General features: G+C 37.9%; 1 protein-coding gene across 22 annotated transcripts in view; it reads right to left on the reverse strand.

The window, feature by feature from the left end:
* cast (calpastatin) overlaps positions 1-21,351 on the reverse strand; it is a 40,397-nt gene extending 19,046 nt beyond the window's left edge. For 5 of the 22 annotated variants that reach the window (XM_056258372.1, XM_056258366.1, XM_056258370.1 and 2 more), the window contains exons 1-2: positions 11,408-11,578; positions 182-244 (exon numbers count right to left, since the gene is read on the reverse strand). In XM_056258372.1, coding sequence (XP_056114347.1) covers positions 182-244; positions 11,408-11,512 — 168 coding nt within the window. In that variant the 5' untranslated portion in view covers positions 11,513-11,578. Of the gene's footprint in view, positions 1-181; positions 245-5,387; positions 5,547-11,407; positions 11,702-16,320; positions 16,378-17,002; positions 17,139-21,278 lie in introns of those variants that run through there. The other 17 variants (XM_056258377.1, XM_056258369.1, XM_056258360.1 and 14 more) reach the window with 13 other exon arrangements.
* Positions 21,352-25,251: the final 3,900 nt, after the last annotated feature.

The raw sequence follows: 25,251 nt of genomic DNA on the forward strand, positions 1-25,251 counted from the left end.
ACACCACACCTCTTAAAAACACAGTAGCGTCCCTAGTAAAAAGCAGACGACTACCAACATCTAGTGTAGATGCCATGGGGTCGATAAAGTTGAAGAGTGGAATGTAGTCTTTCAATCAGACAAACGAATGAGCTCATGTGAATAAATGGAGTAAATGACTGAAAAGGATGAAGGTTTTTACCTCATATTGTGCAGGTTTCGCTGAGGAGACCTGAGATGTGGAGGTGGGTGTGACGTGCTGAGACTGCAACGAGAAGAGAGACAGAAAGAGGACGGTTGAGTGTCTGAGAAAAGGAAATGCATTTACACTATTACAAAAAGCATTATTGCTGCATGCATGAGTGCACTGCACTATTGATCTCATTACTTGCCCTGACCTCGCTATATTAAAAACAGCCAGAATCACATGCAAATCATGAGTCTAGTGCAAAGCATAAGGTCATGCTGAATCAGATAGAAGAGAAAGCCAGTGAACACATTGGCAAACACACTTAAATATGTGTGCATTATTTCAAATGCGAGCAAAAAAAGTACCAAATGCAAACTGCAAGGTGCATTTCTAATCAGATGCAATACGAGAAACTCTGAAGCAATAACAATCCTAACTGATCTAAGGACTAAGTAGTTCAGTAACTCTACCGGTTCACAGATTGCATCTTGAACAAGGGCTTTTTTATACCAGATAAGACTATTAAGTATTAACCACCAAACCACCACCCACAGCAACCACTTCTAGCCATTTATTGTATGTGGTCCTCTGAACCTTTAAATTAACCTTTAAACACAGATGTGCCATTTATTTATTACAGTGACAGTTGTTCAAGGGTAAAATGGTGACAGCTCATGGATTGCTTTTCTTTTGGCCTGTACATTTTCTATGTCCACAAACCTTCTAGGTGGAAGAGAAATAAAAAGAGCACCCAGCATGTAGATTTACTGCTTCGATGTTTCTTAAAGTCTTCTAACAAGCTCAGCAGGTTTAAGGTTATGTACTGAAAAAGGGTGGATTGTTGATGATGAAATACAAAGAACCAGAGATGATACAGTCAAACATTAGCGTTATTCATGTGATTCAAGCTCTTCCATGTAAGTTTTTCGTTCCTCAGTGACCTCGGCAAGTGATTAGTGACAGTGACATTTCGTCACTAAATTTCTTTTTATAGAATGTTGCACCAAATAACCCTACCCACTGTGAAATCTCATTGGTCCAAAATCCAATTCCACATAACTCTACATTAAACATATCTTATGATTGTCACATTGTCCTACTTGACCTACTTGACTCACAGAAAACATGCTCCATGGTTGTCATGGCAGGTCAGAGGAACCTTTTAAAAAGATTTTCAAAGATCACTTATTTCTTATTTTTTAAAGTTCTTTAATGTATTGGATATATTTGTTAAGGAATAAATAATAATAATAATATAAAATAATAATAATAATAATTATTCATGTTGCTAATGCTTAATTAAATCCAATAAATTGTTCTATCATTTAAATATCATTATTAATATTAATAAAATCATTTTAAATAATATTACGCAGTCTTTATAAAGTTCAATTTATTGGATGTAATCATCAAACAATAAATCAAAATATATAATTATACTTATTATAATTACAATGCAAAATATTATTATCGTTATATAATTATAATAACAACAATACTATTTTCATAATTATTATTATTATATTAATTATTATAATAAATTATGTTGTTGTAAGTATGTTTTTATTTGACCCTGATAGGCAAGAAGGAGGACAGAAAATGATGGCAAACGAGAAATGAATAAGAAAATGAAACGAGCCGGACACAAACTCTCAACCAGAACAGCAGCACATATCAGAGCATATGCGCTAACCACTAGGCTGCCACTTCTACCACATCGTATATGAAAAAAGGGCTCACTGGACTGTCAGGGAGTTTTGAAGCAAAAGTTAGAGCCATTGTGCTGTCAAAAATTTGCTCACAAATAATGTCTTTAGTGTACATCACCACTCAGGCTACATTTATATGGTTCAAGTGTCACCCAATTCCAATTTTGTCCTCCCATGTGGCACAGATCGGATATGAATGTGTAAGGAGGAAAAAAGCACATGCACAGGCCTCACTCATATGTGGAAATAAACCTGATATGAATCGGATGTGTGCATCTGCCATGTAAACGTACAGATCGGATATTCCCCAGACAATGCGAGTTGTGCGTAATAAAAAATAATAAAAAACCGACCGTGGCGAATGACATCAACTCAGGTGGACACCAACCAAGATCACATGACTCTTTTTTCAATGGCAGAATGGAGGACGAAGGCTCAACCCCGTGTTTTACTGACCTTTAAAGATGGTGTGCAAAGCAAAAACTTTTTTAATCATTTCATCTGCGTCCATTGCAAATCGTGCCGTTTTTTGCTTTTAAGCTTTTCCGGGTCTCCACGTCTACCTTTAGTCGTTTCGCCAAGTGTACTGTATAGTTCAAATGCATATATCGGATAAGAGTCACTTTTAAAATGAAATGTAAGCAACAAATCAGAATTGGGCATCAAGACCTGCAGTGTAAATGCAGCCTCAGTGTTCTTTCCCTGTGCCACTAAATAAAGATAAATGAGCAACAACACAAAAAAACACTTATTCTTATCAGATGGACAAAACTCGTCAAAGCATAGCAGAGCACATTTGGAAAAACTGGGCTGATAACCTAATAACCCAACCCATTTAACAACAATACAACAAAAAAAAGGTGGAAACCCATAAGAGAACTATTGTGTGAGTACAGTTTTGAATGAGCATGGGTGTAGAGCTAAACGTTGCGTGCAAGAAACCACCTAGATACGTGGCTTTCAGTCAGGTAAACACTACGCTTGCTCAGCAATAAAGAGCATTATGGGTAAACATATGGGTAAACAAAGGGAAGGCACTATTTAATAGGACACTGTGTGTGTGCAGAAGAACCAAAATGAATTCGATGCTGACTCACTGCACTTAAAAACAGAACTAAACATAGAACAGATCTTAATGTAACCACAACAGATGATAATGACATCAGCGATGCAAAATAATTTGTCTTTTAAATGCTATGACGATTCAAATTGTCTAGGGTAGGTTTGGCTGATGATGTCATTGTCATAGACAATGCCAACACCCCCAAAAAAGCACACATGACTCATGAGTCCAGTCCAGTCAAATGATGAGCTCACATTGTCATCTCAATATCATGATGGTCAAAATTCCTGATGGACAATCTAACTTTCACACATGGATCCTTCACACAACAATGTCTGTGCGCATCCAGAAGCACACTCCAAGTCTGACAACTCCTCCCAGAAACCACAGCACGTTAGCAGGCGTTAGAGAATGTGGCAAAGAAAGCAACACGGGTTAGGTACAAACTACGCAACGGTTGGTCCTCTCCAACCTGTTTTATCCTCCGAGCCACTGCCCTCTTCTAATACAATCCTTTTGAAGAAGCATATTTGGTGGAGTCGCACATTGAATCTGTAGACACACCCTTAGAGCCTAACAATTGTTGATTTGTAAATACAAGTAAGCTACGTTAGCATTGATATTTCTTACATCCCAATAACTCCCTCAACTGGACTATTGAACAGGAAAAACCTTCAGTTTTTAGGTTTCCCCATGGAATGATTGTATCCTTTAACAAAACTCATGATTAATGCATGTCTCCACCCATTTTACCACAATACAGTTGTATACCCTCTGTGATTTCAGGAAGTTAATCCATTGTATGACATATCTGCTATGTTTCTCAGTCAAAATGACCTGCTATTAGGTAATCACTGCTATGATGACAACATTTCTGTATTTTGACAACAAATCAGTAATGACGATATGTTAGCATTGATTTTTTAAGAATGGCCAGGTTTTACTGGTATAATGAGAGGTTCAGTAGTGGTGCTAGCGCACGGGGCAGATTGTATTTCAAGACTAACTAGTAAAGTGACTGCAGTCAATTCTGGAACTAAAGAAGTGATAAATATGATGAATTATGCAAGACTTCTGACTGCTAAATGACTGAAATATTAGCTTTTTGAAATGTTAGAAATGGCATAACATTATTATGAGGTGACATCCTAATTTTGGAAAATGTCTTCAAGGGCCAGATTTACTAAACAGGGCAAATTAGCGTGAGAATGTAATTCCAAAAAGACGGAAATGGGAGTGGAAAGTTCTGAGCTTGATCTACTGACGACATGCAAATTAAAGAATGCAGACGCAGCCGGATCATTTCCATAATGACCAACGTAATCTACCAAGAGCAGCGCGAATTAGCGTCTGGTTTAAGACATGCTTTTTTTGGGCGTTAAATAATGGCGCAAATACCTGTAAATGACTAGTGCAAACCTTAGTAAATCAACTCGCATTATTCATTTAAATACTCTCCACATAAATTTTGTGTCTGAAAGGGAAACTCCAGCAAATGCATATGAAATAAGGTCAGCTGCAAAACTAACCCTGTCCATGCCTTTTCAGCGCTAATTTTTCACTGCATGTCTTCAGTAAATTTAGCAGACAGTAGCTTTAACGGCAAAGTTAAGATGGTTTGCGCTGACGCAAGCTGTTAGTAAATCTGGCTACAAGTTGCTACTTGTAAGCAGTCAAGTATGTACTAAATGGCCAGTAGCAAGGTATAGGCTATACATATTCATGAATGGTATACTATAGCAAAACTGAAGAAAAATTCAACGCAAATGGTTTGTTTAACCTGTTTTGTGGATGGCGTAACTGTGTTCTTGTGCGCCTGGCCATTGGGCTACTTTTTTTGGGATGACCTGGCAACCCTGACCAGAGTAAACTTAGTAAGTCTATGCTAGATTTGATCTGGCTGTCAGCTTCAACCAGAATCTGTAACCAATCAGACAGGGTGTAGCACGCTTGTTGTAGGCCTATTATGAAATTCATTAATTATCCAGCAATGCTTCCAGACATGAAATATTACTTCTTGCCATGAGCACTAGTCAAAATGGAAGGTTACAAAATATGAAAATAGCATATTGATGTCATAAACATCTAAAAAATGTGAGCATTGTCATTCTGACGTGTCCAGTTTGCTTATCACAAACTTAAAACAATCTAAACTGTAAACCAACGCAGTAAACTAAACCAAAGTAACCAACTTAATAAACAAACCAGCTTTTTATACAATTTCCTTCTAGTTTGGATAAAGTCAAATCTGTTCAGATATATAGTAAGAAATAAACTAAGGCCTTTTAAATCTACCAGACGACAATGAAACAAGCGCAGTCACTTTCGTGCCAAAAGAATGGTAATAGTTTCCAAGAACTGCAGCGCAGTTGGCACAATCTTCAGCTATAGGCAGGTACAGTGGCAGGAAACCACTGACAGAAATGCAAGAGCTGTAGATACGTACCATCTGTAACAAAACCAAGAGGGTGTCCTGTTTCACTTTCGTCTGTAATCCAGTCTAAAAGAGAGTTACTTCAAATTCACTCAGTCTGATATCTATATATATATACCAAATATATTCCCTCATGCATACATACACGCATATACTAACAGAAGCACGCCCAGCAGTGAATCCAGAAAACTCAAACTCCTCCTACTCCAACATTTCAACAGCTGAAGCCACTCCCTCTAACTCATGATGCGTTGTAGACGCGCTCTGATTGGTCGAGAGAGGAAGAGTTCCGCCTATCTGCACAGCAAGCCAGGAAAAATAAACACAAAACTGTTTCCATGCAACTAAGGAAGTTGGAGTAGGGGGTGGTAGTGGTGGTTATGGGTTTCAAAGATAGGCCGACTGCTGGGTCAGTTTGGACTGATAAGCAGTTTTCTGTAGAGGCCGGTGAAGAAAAAGACACAGTGCAGGGCTGCAGGCACAAACCTCCCAGTCCATGCCTGTCAGGCAGGGTGTGTCTGTCCAGTACACTCATTGCTCAGGAATCTCAACAGCACAACCTACCATCAGCCCAGAGAAAGAGAGAAAAGCATCACATGGACGTCAACCCGCCACACCCAGAACATGGAAGATAGAGAGAAAGAGAGAAAATGAATTAATGCACAGCAGAAAGCAAAGACAGAGAACGGAAAACAACTGGGTGAGTCATGAGCCCTATTTAAACGGAAGCTCGGACTTGGTGCAGAATTGGTGCCAGTGCTTATGTAAGAGGAACACACAGCGTAGTTACTTAGCCACTGCGCACCCTCAAATACCCACCTACTGGTAAAACAAAAGGCATTTTTGTTTTGTTTGTTCAGACAGGATGCCATTTTGATTACAAATGCCAAACAGAGCAAAACTCAGCCTACATTTATGGTGGAAGAGCGCCATCTGGTGCACATATCGAGCAAAGTTCAACCTCAACAAGTTGATCACTGTGATACTTTGAAACATCAAATTTATTCCTCAGGGCTGAAGTTACAAAAAGCACTGAGATTTGGCTGAGCAATCAGCAGAAGAGAGAAAGAATTGAAAACAACTAAATAATTGGATAAGTGCAAGTACACACACTTACATAAACACACACACTTCAATCACTTAATGTTGTATGCAAATAATTATTCTTAATTAAGCTAATTAAGCTAGAGTATGTTGCTTGTTTTGAGTGTCATTTTACTAGACAGGAAGCACAGTTAAAATCATGTAATATAAAATAAAATGTAATAATAGTGTATTTATTTAAATATATATGTTTATATGTATCTATATAAACTTTTTTAATTTCAATGATTATTATTACATTTTATTTGACATTATTCTAACTGTATATATATATATATATATATAAATAGAAAAACGGTACATTGTAAAATATTATTACAATTTAAAATAACAGTTTTAGATTTGAACTTATTTTGTAATGTAATTTATTCCTGTGATGCCAAAGCTGGATTTTCAGCATCACATGATCCTTCAGAAATTATAATATACTGAATTGCGGCTAAAGAAACATTTCTTATTATTATCAAAGTTGAATATAGTCGAGAAACTTAATATTTTTGTGGAAATTGTAATAAAAAGTTTTCAGGATTCTTTGATAAATAGAAATGTCAAAGAGGAGAATTTTTTTTAAATGGAAATTGTAAATGTCTTTACTTTTACTTTTCATCAATGTGTCCTTTCTAAATAAAAGTATTAATTTCTGAACCCAAACTTTTGAATGGTATGTATATTGCCTAATATATATTGTATTATATATATTGTATACACACACACACAGCTACATATATACATTTAAAAAAACATAACATGCAGATGCAGGGAAGATACAGCTAGACAGGAAATTAGAGGGAGAGGCCAGAGACAGGACGGTCTTGAAATTGCATTTCCAGCGGTACAACAGATGTGCCATGTGCATTTGTATGCAGTACAACAGTCGTGCCCCAAAATCACAGTATTACTATGGTTTGCCCTATGTAAGGACATTTTGCACAACTTGCTTGCACAATCTCGCAGAAAGCTTTCATCCATGTGAAAAAGCTCACACATCGGTGACAGCAAAATCAGTCACAGTGGGTGCAGCTGGGCGGAGATTTTGAGATGCACAATCGCACTTCTCACAAAACACAACACACTCCGACATACACCCAAATTTCTATATTTGTTGTCATGTGCATGCTGGAATGTAGTTGCATTCCACAGACCCACTTCTGAGGCGAAGGACCTTTGAATGAAACCAAATAAGGAAAACAGGAAAGGACCACTAACCAGATGCAACAGAGACTGCGGTGCTTGAGTTTAGTATCTACCCCTGACAAAACAACTAAAACAACCAAGTCGGATTTCGTCACCGTCCATCTGATTAAAGTCAACACAAATTGTCATTTCCAACTCACTTTACTTCCATAAATGATGATTCCTAAGTGAATGATCTGGAAATATTTTTTTAAGGTCATGAAACACATAAAACAGGCCTTAGCAGAACAAGAGAGTGACTAAACAGGAGTGTTGCATAGCAAGTCTTATCTGTTAATAAATGAGTCTGTCATCAGAATTGATCCCCACCCACATGTAGAGGTCGAGAGGTGACTTGATAATGAATCTCAGAAGGCCAAAGAATGACTCTCAGTGTCTATGTAAATGCAATTCAAGTTCTGCAGGCTCAGAACTGACAATCTGTATGGAAAACATTCGAAAACAAACCAGGCTCTGTAAACACTGTACACAACTTGAGGGCGCTCTAATAAAACACTGCTCTGTTTGTTTGAGCAGTCCTTGAGTTCTAATATACAGCTACATCTGCAGCTGAAGAAAGTTATCCGTTAGCATTCCCAGTCATCTCAATGGAAATTTAAACATTATTTCCATTTTAATTCCTGTGCTTTCATTCAGAGCCGGAAGAACCAAACCAATTATAAATGTTAGAGACCTCATAAAAGTGCGTTTTTCTGTCCGTTTTCGATTGAAACAGGGTGGGAGGGCTTTCCCATTTTATACCCCTGAAAAATAGCCTTTAGTTTACATCAAAAGACCGATTTTTGGTTTGTTTTCCCAGGAAAAGGGAATCATATGCGTGTATCAGCATAATAGTTAATTCTGTCATATTCTATGTGAACACTAGCAAATATAAAAAGCTTCAAACCTGATGGTCCATGTCTGATGGACTAAAAGCCACACAACACCCATTTTGATTTCATGAGGTAATGCATTTCCTTTCACTAAAGGCTTTCCATTTGTGGTCTGAGAAAAGACACAGCCCCAAATGTACACAGAGAAGTTTAACGTCATAATCGCAGTAGTTTTTGGACAAATGGCAGCAAAGTAGTCAACAAATTGCATCATCTCACAAGCATGCATACACATGCATATAAACACAAGGTGGGGCACTGATGAAGAAATAACTCTCAGGTGCGATATGATAGAGTCAGCATATTATTACACATTGTTTGCCCGTAACAAACAAAATAATCAAATAAAACATAACATACAAATCTCACTTAGGTAGCCAAATGCCCTGTGAGGGCCACTTTCAGGCTATTAGGCGAATATACCCCCAAAAATCATTTTAAAACTCAAAATCTGACAAATATAGCTTTCAGCTTTTCACACACTCCCCTTCTCTAAAAAGTATTACTGACTTTAAAACCAGCTGAAGGAAATCCTGAGTCCTGACGTTCTGTGTTCCAACAGTGTCTATATTTAGTAGTTTGTTCAACATGTGGTTTGTTGACTGAGTTTCAGTTGAGTCAGTGGGCATCTTAAGCCAGTTTGCTGTCTGCCTTCATGAATAAAGGCTGTATAGTAACAAAATCTTAAGCTCTGTACCAAAATCTAGTGAGCTGAGTTGCCTTGTCTACGACCTAGAGGCAGCTATCTGTTATAGGAAGCAATGTGCCGCACACAAATAGTGTAAAGATTGAGATTGAGTTGACATTAGTACCGGTATGTTGCATATACTGTACAAAAAATAGAGAAAATGTTATTATTTCCCTTTACTGTCATTAACGTGTTTTCTCTATTGTACTATATTCTGGGATTAGGTTTGCTAATTCTCCACAAATGAAACATGCAATGATGCCTTAGAATTTCGCCAAAATTAGTTATCTTATAAGGCGGCATAACCCACTCTGGCACGCATAGGAGGCCTTAAAATGTTGGGGAGGATTTGGTGAAAAGTCAAAAACAGAGCTCTTGTTGCACAAGTGTGCATAACTCATTATGACATCATCTTTGTACAATGATTAAGCAATGAACAGTATTTTTTTTTTGATTCAGCATCTGATCATGCTCAGAACGTGTGAAATCCCCATATGGACTCAAGGGCATTCAAACATTGAACCCTCCAAGGCATGATTTTTAACCTTTACAAAATCGACAGAAAAACACAACTTAAATATAATGTTTGCATTAAAGTTGAAGTGCAGGCAATGCTAGGAAACTTGTTTGCATTCAGGCAGTATTATTCTGTATTAGGTCAACAGCTGACAAATCTGACAGTCCATCTCTGAGACAACCTGGGGTACAAAAATACCATCTCATGCTTTAAATACCAAATATTAGCTGGTGAGTCCGCAAATAAACCGAGTCCGCATGTGTGCACCCAAACATAAAGATTTAGAAATAGTTGTGTGCTATTGGAAACACATGCAGTTGGAACACGTTCCTCTAGCTGTTCAGATCAATAGTGTGCCGCTAACTGAGCGGGAACTGACCCCACCACCCCCCGCTCCAATTAGTGTGACATCATTCTCAATTGTTTACCAGTATCTTTGTCAAATTCTTAAATCTTTAATGCTTTATTTCAGTTGATCATTATATGTTAGATATTAGCTTATATATAAGTCTTTTCAAATAAAATAAAAAATACTTTCAAATTCTATTATTATTATCATTATTACAAGTTGTGAGACATTCAAATGTAGTATGCACTACACAACTATTATTAACACTTTATTTTGGTGGTCCCTTTTGAACATTCTGTTGACTATAAGTAACTTTGCAACTACATGTCAACAACATATTCTAACCATACCAGTCTAATGCTCTAGCACTCTAATGAGAGTTAGTAGACATCTAGATGCAACGTTACTTATAGTCAACAGAATGTGTTAAAGGGACCTTCAAAACAAACTGAAACATAACTATTTAACTTTTTTTGTTCAGTTTAAAAAAAAATCTGTATGTAAATTAACAATGCCCATTTTTCACAGTGAAAGTGAGCGAGTGTCTTCCTTCGGGCCATTAACCTCAGTAGCTGATGCTGAACCAGGCTGGCATGTTGCACTGTGGGAATGTGCAGCACTTGGATACAAGCCTATTGGCCAACATCAGCCATATCAGAGAGCTCTGCTCATGCTCAAAACAACACAGCTACCCATGACGTCTGCATGACACCAGTTTTAGGTTGCAGGAAGCAAACTAGTGATATTAGTGTCATAACTGACATTAGAAGGAAAATTAATAGGCTAAAATATCAGATGCAAAAGTCAGAACCAAAGACAGCAATATCAGGCCAAATAGTTTTTAATTAATAAGGCAAACCACAGGTATTATGAATTAATTATAAGAAAGTATCATTGCAAATTGTGCAAAAAACATATCACTAAATAGTCAAATGAATCATAGTGAAACACACCCAGAAAGGCTATCAATAAACAACTACTGCGCATTGCAACATCTGGATTTGTTGTAATATTGCCAGTAAAACAGATAACAGAGACTGAAAAGTCCTTGGTGGAACTGCAGCTTTATTTCAGTGCTAAAAGTCCCTATAGTTACACTTTTTCTAACACGTTTCCTGGCATTCCCCACACATTCCAGCACTCCTCCTCCCTGCTGTGGGAACAAAGTCAAGACCTCCTGACCAGAGCACGGAACAAAAACTCAGGCAAAGTTTAAAAGCAAACGATCAAATCCTCACAATGTCAAGTTAGTCACTGCACCTCAAACACACTTAAGCAAACCTATGCATGCACGGTACTCTCTGAGACCTCAATGCGATTATATCCAGTAAGCGGCACCTGTTGCTCTACAGCGACATCCTGCAGGCCCACTTGGTCCTGTGTGCTGCGGATCCAGCTGATGATCTGGCCCATGTCTACCGGTGCTGAGTGTGTGGCGGCGTCTCTGTGGCTCTGCTGTGTCTGCTGTGCTGTCTGAGCTACAGCATGTTCCAGGCACAGGGAGCAGGAGGAGGGACTAGGGGGAGTGGTCAGGGTCAAAGGAGGTGTGGCTAGGGCACTTACTGGAGGCAGGCTCAAAAGGAGGGAGGGAAGGAGGAATGGCTAAATATGGAAGCACATGGAATGTATACCGCCTGACTGAGATGTCAGATACACTTTTAAGGCTGAATAGGAATAGGGTAAAAAATGTACTAATATATATCACCAGTCTTCCCCAGTTGATTGATTCCATTAAGAATTGTGACATTTTTTTTGTATAACAAGCTTTCTGAAATGCAAATATTTTAGAGGGGATTTTTGAATCTCTTTTTATCACTTCATAAATCCAAAAAAACAAAAACAAATGTCAACAGCACAAAAAAAAAAAAAAAAATCACCATGTTTTTTTAAGAATGAAATGTATAAAATCAGGCAAATAATTTAAAAAAAACTTTGATAAAAACCTCTACAAGAACCTTCAGAATATAAGTAGGAATAAAAAAACTGTAAAGTTTGGTGTAAGTGCTACTGATTTCTGGCCCAGTATGAAAAAAAGGCTTTTAAAGGTATGTATTGTAATTAAAATCTACACACGCAAATAGATAAAGTGCATGAAAATGTTGTTTGTCTACTAGTCTGAAAAGCCAAATAGCACAAAATCTCAAAATTGACCAGAGCACAAAAAAAAAAAAAAAAAAAAAAGTTTTTACCTGTAGTGACTTGCCTTAAAGCAGTGATATCCAGGGCGTATGTTTGCATGTTCACACGGTATGATCCAAAGGTTAACGTTTATGACTATTTTTATGGTGCATTTGAAAGATGTGCATACAGACACTAAATTACCTGAACCAACAAATGAAACAAAGTACAAACTAATTGGAACAGAGGTGCTCTGACTTATAATAGTGGCAGGGACTATATGTAACAAAAAGTGAGTGTATGAAGGCAAGTGTCAGGGCAAGACTTCCTGTGCTTTAGTGGGTCTGGTGCCAAGTGAAACTAAGCTGAAGCATGGAAGCCAAACAATTCCCTAAAAATACTCCTAATCAGCACGAGTAACCAGCAAGAAGTCCCATTTCAAGGGAAGGACGCATGATATCTTTACATTGAGTGTCTAGCAAGAGCTTCTCAATCATCAGTTCACTGAATAATGTTTCAAATGTGCAGAGCTGAAATCAGGGACTTGCACTTACGAAATATTCGCCTATTATGCTGCTATCCACCCCAAATGATGAGAACAAAGCATGCCTGTTCAGTGAGATGGGACTGGGTGTGAACATCCATAATGTCCAACCGACATCTCATGTTCAATCAGATTTGGATATGCAGTTATGCGTGTTAGACAACTGAAGACAGCCAATCTGTGTCAAAGAGCTTTAAAGTTTTTTTATACCATGAGCAATTGGCTTACCAAACTCTATTTGGAGTTAATTCATTGCCTGAAAGTCATTAAATAATCTTTCAAAAACTTGAGTAGGGGTGGATATGTAAGCTATGTATAGCTGCATGGGAATGTTACTGTTTTTATTTTGTGTATATTTTTTATGTTTTGTGATGTCCTTGTGTGTGGTGTATAGTGAAGCCAAAGACAAATTTCCACTTGTGGACAATAAATGAACTAAACTAAACTAAACTAAACTTGTGCAATCAATGTTAAGTATAGCAAAGTAGACTCAGATTTGCAATGTTAAAATGTTGTTAAAAAAAGTGTTTTTCACTTAATAATTTCAATTGAATTGACTAAAAATAACAAAACTTCATTCTTGTAGCATTACTGAGATTGGGCAGGTGATTTTTTTTTTAGTTCCCAGTTGAAAAGAGGCTGTCATAAAACAAGGTTTTCATGTTGCTTCAATGAAAGAAGCAAATCCTAATCTTCCATTTTATGTGTATTATTATATTATATGATCTGAGAATAATCTCATATCAAGTATGTAATCTTTTCTTTTGCAAAAAGGTATGTTCAAAAAACACATTCCCGCCTATCTTATTGCTTAATTTTACGAGAAATCAATCCTCTCAATTCTCACCACCTGACTGGAAATGTTGACTTGCATTCCTGACGGCTTCATTTCAACATATGAAGCCTTAATCAACAGCAGCCCACTGAAGCGCTTAGCATCAATCCACAGCATGATGTCCGATTGAGAGAGTCCAAAGGAACCTGATATTATAAACTCACATGGCTAATTATTTCCAGAGAGCTTCTTAGAAATACAAAAACGCTGCAATAAATAACAGCCCAACAGAGGGCAAAATATACTAAATTCAAATCTAAATTAAGAGGTCAATCCGTTTAAACATGAAACCTAAAGTAGGATAATATCTTTCATATTCATAGGTATTGACAGAGCCTGAAATGTAAAGCTTTTAAATATATATATATAAGTTGTTTTTTAAACCAAGTTTTGTTTTTCAGCAAGGATGCATTAAATTGATTAAAAGTCACAGTACACTCTAAAAAATGCTGGATTGGTTTAACCCAATTTTGGGTCAAATATAGACAAGCCCAGCCGTTGGGTTACATTTTTAAATTGCATTTTGAATCCAATGTTTGGGTTTGTCCATATTTGACCCAAAATTGAGTTAAAACAACCCAGCATTTTTTAGAGTGTAAGAATCAGTAACATTTATAATGCATCAAAAGATTTCCAAGTGAGGTTATCACTATCAGCAACCCAACCCTGCAAGCCCATTTCTTCAGTACCACCATACTACCAGCATTACTGTATAGGAGTGAGACATGGTCTCTAACAACAACAAAAAATTAACAGAAACTCACTGTAACTGAAAGAGCAATGGAGCGATGAATGCTACAATTCATGCAAAGAGATAAGATCACATATACATGTCAAGCTTGAAAGATGTCATCATGGAGCAAAAAAAAAAAAAGCACAGTCGTTTGAATAGAGGATGATCGATAGACGCTGAAAGTAACAACGACCACTTGGACGCCTACCAACTCGATGCTCAGATTCCCCAAAACCTGAATGCGAACAGCCAGAGACAGACACAGATGGGAGAAATGATGTGACACGCATGATCCACCGGAGAACAGGCCGAATAAAGAATAACAAGAAATGCTTCTTAAGCATCAAATCAGCATTTAGGAAAAATGATTTCTGAAGGATCATGTGACACTAAAAACTGGAGTAATGATGCTGAAAATTCAGCATGGCATCACAGGAATAAATTACATTTTTAAAATATAGTAAAATAGAAAACAGTTATTTTAAATTGGAATAATGTTTCACAACATTATTACTTTCATTGAATGTTTTTTTTAAATAAATGCTGCCTTGGTGAGCAGAAAACTTTTGAATGGTAGTGTACATTTAAAAAGAGAAACCTAGAAGCTAAAGCAACGATGTCCACACTTGAATAACTCAATACATAAAGGAACAAGCGAGTCTCAACCTTTCGCAGAGGAACATCCTGTATTTGTGCACACAAACACACGATTTTTGTAAAACAAAAGGTTCGACAACACCCACATACTTTCCTGTAACATTCAGAAGCACTAAGGCTCAAGCTTTGTGAAATTGTGAATATTAACTGACATTAACACCTGAAGGCAGAAGACGACTAATTATTAATGGTTTTAAGCTGTTAAAAAAAAAAACTCTGAACCTCCGACATGTTTATGCATGAGATTATCTGTCAGACACTTTGCAGACACACCTGAGCATTTCTTCTGCGGGCTAACCGAGCGAGTTAAACCAGCTGTGTTATCTTGAGAAAACTCAGTGACATGTTCAAGCTTTTTTTTTATTTATCCTCCTAAAATTTCCTAGCTAATATACTAGCTTACATTAGGCCTTGTACTGAGTTTAGTGGGCCCTGGCGTTGCCAGTCCGGTCCCCGGTGCGTGTCACTGTAACTGGAGCTCCTGATGAGTTTTAGGATATATATATAAATAGTAACAAAATGTCCCTGAGAACATTTCACGACACTGTCACGGGACTCTGACACATTGCAGCCCAACCAGGGGCGTACAAACAAACAAGTGCATTCTAGCTATACAAAATCAATATATTTAATGCACTCCACATTCATAAATGCATTCCACTGTTGTTTCTGTGGGTACAGCTCTCTGAAGTAGATGGAGTATGTGTCATAAAGGAATGCTGTTTTACATTTCCTGGGCTGGATGTGCAAACATGACAGAGCTGGGTTATAAAACATTCATGGCTTTGGAGAGTTACAGTTTATATCTGTGACACACAAGCCTGATTGGGAGCAATAACTCAGCTGGACTGCAAGGCTTTGACTCATAAGGACTATTACAGTCCACAAGAGGGTGTCAATGCTCCATTAGAAGCCAAAGCATCAAAAGTATATACTTGATCAATGAACTACAGGTTTCTTAAAGGTATAATTCACCCAAAAATGAACATTCTGTCGTTAATTACTCACCCTCATGTCGTTCCAAACACTAAAGACTCACACTCCATGACTTTTCCAGTCATTCATTGTTACTGGATACAGATACAAAACCAATGAAATAGTATACAATGAGGATACCTATTAAACAAATTTTATTATAGAAATTAACTTGACTTTCTTGAGTTTGCTAATTTGCATGACTTTCATTGCCTGGAAAGCACATGTCTAGAAATCTGATATTTCCAGGTTTTCCATGCCCGTGGGAACCCTGTAGCATATTTGATATTAGCATATTCTAATGTGAATTATAATTTCGAAACAACACATTAAACATAAAACTGTAAATGGTGGCTTACCTGGAATCTTGAGGTCTGAGGAACACAGGCTTGTGTTTGCAACGAAGTGTCACCTTTCTAGAAAGAAATAAAGACAGACACAAAGAAAAGTGATTAAGCGCCCTGTCAAAAATTACAATAACCTAAGGGTTTAACATGTCACTACACCCAATATGATGAATAAATAACAATCTATCTGAGAAATATAACCCTACAGTCAAAAGCATCAACTGAGAAAATATTTTTGACATACTAGATTTTTTCCATTTCTGTCATTTCTCCTTGAAATTTACATTACAATACTTACATACTTATGTTACATTATTACATAAATTAACTCATTTTATTATAGGGTTGACACTTTGATTTTACAGTTAGGTTTATTTTTTCACTGTACGCCATGGCATTCTTTGAGGAACTTTTTACAATTGCAATGCGACTCTACTCCATAACAGGAAACTTTATAATCCATGCAAACACTTTAAAATCTAATTACAGTCGGCTATATCAGACGACGCCCTACTTCTTTGTTGTTGTGTTTTATTGTAAGTAAGCCTGTGTGTAAAAGTACAACGGTCAAACTAATCCCGATGTGTTTACATTTGTCAACTCTGTAAAGGAAACTCCTTTGACCACCCGAGTTGTTTTATATTGTTTGATAAAGTTTTCTTTGCAGTTCAAAGCACGACGCGGATCTACTTACGATGCTCGCCCAATACGCAGCGTACGCCATGGCTCAATTCGCGTCGCTTAAAATGTTTTTAAAAAAAAAGGTCTCCTAATGTCTTCCTCGAGTAACGTCCGCCAGCTTCTTTCATTCAAGTGAGGTGTGCTCCTGAGTCCTGTCTCGCTCTCAGATAAAAGCCACTCCCGTGAATGTGGGTACCAGAACACTACTGATAATTACAGCAAATAATGATCGGGGCGGTTTTTCTTGGTTTCAAGATGTGGTGTAATCTTTTGCATTTTATTTTGCGATGTGAAAGTTGAAGCTTCATTTGCATTGCGCATTTTTAAAAAATGCAGATAGTCTAAGAACACAAGCATTCCTTTCTATTGTGCAACTCTGGGTATGTACAGAGTCAGACACAAATAATTGCTTAAAGTTCCCATGAAATCAAAATGGAAGGTTTTTGGCTTTCAGTATGAATATGTTAGCCTTACTGTTATCTATAAGCTCCAAGTGTGCTCCAAAATAATGACAAAATTTGCATTTAGAAGATATAAGCATTCAAAACTTAAAGTCTCTCACTGGATCAATGATTTTGATGACATCACTCTGCATTTCTTCTCATCAGATTTTATGTCCAATCAAATGCTCTCTATAATATAAAGCGTTATAAATAGACGCTGAAGCTGCGGCTGAAATCGGTCACTTGTTCAACATTATTTTCTACATGGTGAATGCCACATAGTGCACTATATAGGAGATAGGGAACAATTCAGACGGTGTAAATATGCTTTCCATTGGGGCGAATGAAGTCTGGTTTCACGTTAGTGTCACGCGAAACACCACAGCGCGCACACAGTCTGCATCGGTCCAGACAATAGCACAGAGCGGATCATATGCGAGTCGACGCAGACCAGAAAACGTATCGGGCTCTATTTGAATTCTGCACAGAATATATTTTAAAGCGATATGGAAGAGATTAGAAGGAGAAACGGTTAGGAGGAAACTGCGGCTTTACTGACCTCAATGGCTCTGGCCGAGCTGTGATATAAACTAAATTCTATTGGCTATTTAAAAAAAGGTCTGTCGCCCTGTCTTCCTGTTTCAGTGGAAATTACGTCAACAGATTGAATAATGCTGCGTGTTTCAAGGCACTTCAGTGGGCATTTAAATCTCATGAGATTCTAGTTCATATTCTGAGTTCATGCAATTTTATGTTTTTAAAAACAAAGCGGTCTCAAAAACGCATTTGACCATGCTTAGCCTACTTTGTTGTACAAATGAGTCTCTTTAAGTAAAGTTAACAACAGACCTTCATTTACGCAAAATTTTTAATTGTCTTGGGTTTCAGGACTGCGAACCACTCTTGGTTAATTTCCAATCGTAAATGTCGAATAATTTGCTACGGAGCCCCGCACATAATATGCGGTTCGGTGATGTGTTTAGATTCACACTAAAAATAACCTGATCATAAGAGTCATTCGTTTGAGAATCGGAGCGTTCAATGGTCGCATACTTCCGAAATTGCATACTTCCCTACTATATCGTAGGTGAAAAACCAAAAGAAGTATGTCCGAAATTCATAGTGCTCATAAAACAGTAGGCATAAAGTACCTGGATGACCTAGCCTACTTCTTCCAGTGACATTCTAAAGTGAGCATAAGATGGACACTTTACTATCCCATGAGGCCACGGGAGAGGATGGCTCTGTTCCAATATCCGCACTTCCGCCCTTGTGCCCCTCAATGCGCGTTCTCGCTAAGGGGTGCAAGACCGTAGGGTGTCCCGATCCTCTAATGGGCCCTGTCCCAAATGGCACACTCCGGACTTGTGGACTTCCTCAGAGTCCACACTTCGGTGATGTCATGTAGTGCAGACCAATAGGGCCCTTAGTGCGAGTCCGCGAGGGCGCATTGAGAGGTATTTTTGGGACAGACTCAATCGTCACGCCAGAAACAGGAAGACGGTCTGATTGTTGTTATGGACAGGAGCTACAGGTTCGGGGAAATATGCTGCCTATTGTTGTTGTGTTTACATATGACTCAGTAAAGCCCTGACATTCTGTTCTATTTATTTAATGAATCATAATGCGATCGTATTATTCAGCTCGCTATTATTAGCCTATATGTTTGAGACATCAACCACTGGTCGATGATCATAATGTTTGTATAAACTTGTCATAAAAACCGTAATGATAATTACACTTAAATATTTTCTTCTCAGCCATGTTAACAATTGTCCGTGAGCGAAATCTCCTCCCATCCGTTGTCTGATTGGCCTTTCGCAAGGATTCCTGGTAGTTAAAGTGCGTGGAGCCTGCATCTATGCGGGCTTCGCGGAAGACCGCTTCAAGGGTACAAAGGGGGCGCTGCTGAGCACACTTCAGAGCGTTAAAATGCTAAATGGGACGGCCTACGGACTCGTCAAGCACGCGCAATTTAAGTCCACGAGACCGAAAGTCCGCATGAAGTGCGCCATTTGGGACAGGGCCATGGTGTTCTCCAGGGGTGATCATCAGCGCACTTAATGCACCCCTTTCGCAAGAGCGCAACAGGCCTCACTTTGCTATGGGCTATTACCCAGAACAGTGTCGTGACGTTTCGAACAGCTAACCAATGGGGGAGCAAAACAGTGGTGCTGGTCGGCAGCGGGAAAACTCAGAAGAAAAAGGAAGCCGGCAAGAGGACAAACAAATGGAGAAGAAATATAAGTGAAAATTGCCAAAATATTAGGAACAGCTCTCGGTATAATGCAATATAGTTTACATCACTTCATAGTTTAGGTTATATCACAATTTATCTTAGCCAAAAAATGTTTTAATATGAATAACATTAACAGAAAGGTTGGTAGCTAAGAGTGAAAAAAAAAATTCATTTTTTCATTCAAAGGTCATGTTACAGCTATTATTAGCAGCACACACATTAGCCAAATGAACGTGTTTTTTGTTGTTGTTTTTTTAATATACGGTGTTTGCTCTCCTGATCACAACAGAAGTGACGTAGATAGTGACGTGTGCAAAACTGGGCCCTGGCGCACTTACTCCGCTAAGTGCACTTTCAACAAGTGTCCACTTCGAGGAAGGCCTTAGGGCGTAGTGTGGATATTGGAACAGGGCCGATTTGTTTGTTTTTTGGGAGAGGATTAGTGAATGGCCCTGGAGCATGCAACTGACGCTGGTAGGTCACGTGATAATGACAACATGGGGAATTTAACGTTAGTTCGTCCAGATTACATTATGTACTTTTTAGCGGTCGTTAAGTAACTTAATTGACGTCACTTATCCAAAATAAATAATTTACCTACTCAAAAAGAGTATACGATTTCGGACGCAGCCCTTGACTCGTTGTCTTGCTGCCTTATCATGGCGCACACGAAGGTAAGTTAACATTAACGTTAGCACCTCAACAAACTGATTTCGGACAGGCTTCTGAGTCAGGGTAACGAATGATCTACAGCAAAAATGTAATGGCTACAATAGTAACTTCTCGCTAGAAATTACATCAAACGTGGAAAACGTTGGTCAAAAACGTACATTTTTACACACAACCCACCAACCGCAACTTTCATCTTTTTTTTTTTTTTTAACTAAACTGTGGACTAGTGGAATATCAAAGGCAACGAACTGAGCAAAGGATACATATGCTGCCTTCAAAAATCGATCAAAATGTATCTCATTAGCATGAGACAGTAAGTGAAGCTGACATTGGCCTTGGAATGCAGCCTCCGGAGCATACGCATTGACGCAACATCTGTTTTGATTCACTGAAAGAATCGGCTCATAAGAATCATTCGTTCGGAGTCAGATTACACTGGTTACCACTGATCTATATAATGACATGTCATTCTATTTAGATCAGTGCTGGTTACGCATAATAAATTGATTCACTAAAGAGAACCGGCTCCTTAAATCGTTCGTCGTCCGTTCTAGAATCGGTCTGCGCAGCTGTATTTATTTTTAGCGCTGTAGAAAAGTGTAAACAGAATAGCAGAGCAGCTAATCAATGTAAACTGTAGTTCGGTTGTTGGTGAATGCACGCTCGAGAACGATTAATAAACCTAAAATCATTTTAAAAAAATGTTTTTTTTTAAAGGGTAATCTGTTAAGGGTAAGCAGTTCCCAAATCTAAACCATACCTTTTAACTTCAGGTCAAAAAATATGTATTAATATTTATTTAATATGGTTAAATCAATCTGATTATTTTAGATGAGGCTACACCAAGAAAGGTACGTAACCCAATGCACATTTTAACTTTCGTTTAACGTTACAGAACACAAGGCAGTGCAAATTGTGTGGGGAAAAAAACATACCTTGTCATTTTTCTTACGACCATGAGTTCTCTTTCTGCGCGGCATGTCTAAGGAATAAGATCACTGACTTTAAAAACACAACACAGTTTTGTTTTCACCAGAGATGTACTTGTGGCGGTGTTTGCTCCTCCTGTGGACTGCATCAATCTGTGCCAGAGGCTTAAAGGAGGCATGAGTTAAATAAATCAAAGTGTTTGTGCACAGTATGTGTGAGTGTCAGTATGAATTTGCTTTTGTTTTAAGGCTATATTGCGTGGCTTGTCCATGCATGCTTTTTCTTCAAACAATGTTTGGCTTTCTTGGAACTTACTATTGACTTATTTGGGCTTATTTAGATGTTTAACATTTTACTATTTTTATTTATTTTAATGTTCTGCGTATGTTGTAGGCTATGCATGTTTTGCTGAGGCAAACAGTGCCACGCCCCCTCAAACGCTTCTTTTCTCTTTTCCTTCCTTTCTTAAAGGGGACCTATTATTCACTTTAGGTGTTTAAACACAGATATGTGTCCACAGTGCGTGTAAACAACCAGCCTATAATGGTAGAAATCCACCCACTCCTTCTTTTATAATCCCCAAATCATAAACAGTCTCCAAACTAGAGGTTCCAGAAGCCCCGCCCATGACTGGTAATGATATGCCCTATGCATTGACGTCACCTTCACGCTGGAACACGGCCTCTCAGCCGGACTGAGTGGCAAAAGAGCTGCTGCGTGACTGGATTTAATAGGGGAAACACAAACGATTATTAGTAAAGGTTGGACTTGATAGTGTTCCTTACAACTTACCAAAGATCCAGTGATACATGGATATTGACATGCTGCCAGAAATCGTGTTTCCTGACATTTATATGTGCCTGATTTTCGACGCCGGGGAAATACATAAATAAATACATAAAGCAAATTTGCCAGTGAACGCTTTATATAACGTTAAATACAATATAGGTAGGTCTAAATCTGGGTGATCACTTATATCAATGTCGTCATATCGTCCAGCCTTTAAACTTGTATAGTTTTTGTTTGTGTTTATTTAAAAACATCCTATTATGCAGAATAATAACAATGCATTATATAGGGTATGATTTTCCCTCAAAATTCAGCATATTGACACAAAAACATACTGAATTACAAATCCACATTTCGCTGGCTGGATTCCAGGGGTTTCTGTGAATTGCAGCAATCCATTTGCTTCTCTGTTCTGTAGCTTTCTGTAGCTGTGTTTTTAGTGGAATTCACGCTGAAAACCAATGCTGCCACTCAGAATTTTTGCCACTTGAATACACGCTGAAAACCAATGCTGCCACTCAGTGGACGTAACCGCAGTCTGTGACGTCACGTGCATACCCTCTATTAGCATAGATACCACACCGTGGTTTAATTTAATTTCTGAGAGAAATGTGCCAAAGAAAGTTTCTAAAGTGTTATAGGCCTATATTTGCACAAATCATTTACAAACGAGGGTCAGTTCAACGCTGGATTTGCACAAAAGTTGTTTCTGAAAAGATTTTTAGATTAACATGACGGTAGTTGATGAGTTGAGTCAACTCCACAACAACTACATACATTTATCCACTAACCATTGAGAAACATCCAGTTGGATTCTAAAAGTTGTAACCTCTTCCTGAGTCTCTTCATCACTGTCCGACCCCGGTTTGAACTAGTAAGGCTGAGCGCCACTACTTAAAATTTCTGACATTTTGCCTGCGTGTTTTTTTGGATCCAAAGCAGGAGCTGTAAAGGCCCCGCCCCCTTCTGGAAAGCATGAATGTGAGCTAATACTTTAAAAACGTTTTCTCTATATCTCTATTCTGACACGAAATAGGCTAATAGCTTTATGTGAGGAACACGGCCCTATATCAAATGTTTTTGGAATGACACATCTCTGTTTGTCTTTCTTTCTGGTTATTGCTTTCCTTAGACACACACAAGAAAAAAGAGAAACCCAGCCATCATCCCCTCCTGCGTGTTTTTCGCCAGAAAAACAACAGATATTGCAGGAAATTCTCTTGAAAGATCTCCTGCCATCATTCTTGAGCAGTACCATTTGATGTCGAACACTCCTTATATCTTGCTCGGAGCTGAAAGAAAGCTGCTGGTGACTCACACAGGTGTGACACAATTTTTCTCTTGTTTTTCACTTAAAATAGTTTCCCCCCGCTTCAGTTCAGTTCCTGTGACAAAATGACTGATCCATGCTACAATTTAATCTTCTTTGCCTGAAAGCTTAAACCCAAAGTGACAGCAGTAGATTGTTACTCAAAGCTATCTATCAGTAAACGGCGTGGTGAGGCATATTAAGATCAACAAAGTTTCTCGTACCTGCGTGACTCCTCATGTACATGTTCTTTCGCAAGACAGTTTTGTTCATTAACCGCTAGACTGCCGAAAGTTACATAGTGTAGCTTTAATTATGATTTGAATGAAAGCTACTTTATCATTTGTTTATTCATTGGCTTAAAGTCCCCATGAATTCAAAATTGACCATACTTGCTTTGTTTGCCTAAATTGATCGGTTTGTGGTGAACAATTCATCCATGCAAGTCAATCCACACAAAAAATTTTTTTGGCTTCATAATCTTTAATCAAAATCTGAAATTTCCCCTCCCCTCTGCATTGGAGGACCTTCCCTGATGACGTAGGTTTGACGGTTTGGGTGTCTGCTTAACATCCGTAATCACGCCCCTCCAACTGACAGTAGACAGGCTGAATGAAAACACCTACTTTTCTAGATCCAATCAGGTGCTAGTTGGAAAAAAAGCCACGCCCACTATCTTGCCTCATTTAGTATTCCGTTTCTCTCGGAAATACGTCACAACACTGGAGAAAAGTCGTTTGCAACTTCCGGTTCACGGGGACTTTAAACAAATTATCATTAGGCTATTAAATAACGTTCTTTATGCAGTTCTGTTCACATGCAGGGTACAGCTGTTGGCCTATTTGGGTTCAATACTACCCTCTGTTGGCGCAGATCATTTTTTAACTGACCCTTATAAAAATTAGTGTAATGGTTGATGTACTACAAAATCATAACAATTTAACATTTTCATTAAAATAAAGATTTCAGAATTTTTCTACAGTTAATTTGTTTGTTTGACCGGACTGTCTGATTACCACAGTTTTTCTTAACTGTAATATAATAATAACTTGCTAATATCTAAAAACAATATATATAATTAATGTTAAAGTCCCCCTGTAGTCAATCATTTTATCCCTTAAAACTCATCTGTGATCACCAAAATTACATATTTAAACGTTTTTTCCTTGAAAAAATGTCTCCATGCCTTAAAATAGCTTGAATGTAACTCTACACCCTTGCCTAATTTAGTAAACACGGTTCTATGAATATGCAAATTAGCCCCGCCTCCACTCACTCACACCAGCTCAGAGATCCACTCGTTGATGATCACTCGCTGACGTGATTGGTTACAAGGTAGTTTGTGACGTCAAAAACACCAGCGATTTTAAACGGTGTTTTTGAGACTGTCTTTGGTTTACTGCAGTTTTAAAGAGAAAATACTCAGCAATGGTGTTGACTTATGAATTTGCACATGGTTTGTCTTAAAGCATATTAAAAACACCACAAAGACATTTAAACAACATTAAAATCTTGATGTTTACCACAGGGGGACTTTAGGCCACATAATGAACAACAGTTGCCATGAAAATCCAGCAGGTGGCGTGCTTTTTTTACTTCTCAGAGAGTTTTCTACCTTGCAAACTGATGTCATAAAATAGATACTACCACTGACATTTACTATTTATAGTGATCAGATCGTTAATTTAATCCAAAATAATCCTAAAATAAATAAATAATCAAATGATAAATAATTCAAAATATATATTCAAAAATATATTATGCATGATTTAGACAATTTGTATGGTCTATATTTGTATACTATGACTATATTTTTAACAAAATAGTACAATAATTGCGTACAAAAATATTGTTTACTGGACAAATAATTTCTATAAAGA

The sequence above is a fragment of the Rhinichthys klamathensis genome, unplaced genomic scaffold (assembly GCF_029890125.1).
Source record: "Rhinichthys klamathensis goyatoka isolate OS25496 unplaced genomic scaffold, OSU_Roscu_1.1 h1tg000150l_1, whole genome shotgun sequence".
Classification (NCBI taxonomy): Eukaryota; Metazoa; Chordata; class Actinopteri; order Cypriniformes; family Leuciscidae; genus Rhinichthys; species Rhinichthys klamathensis.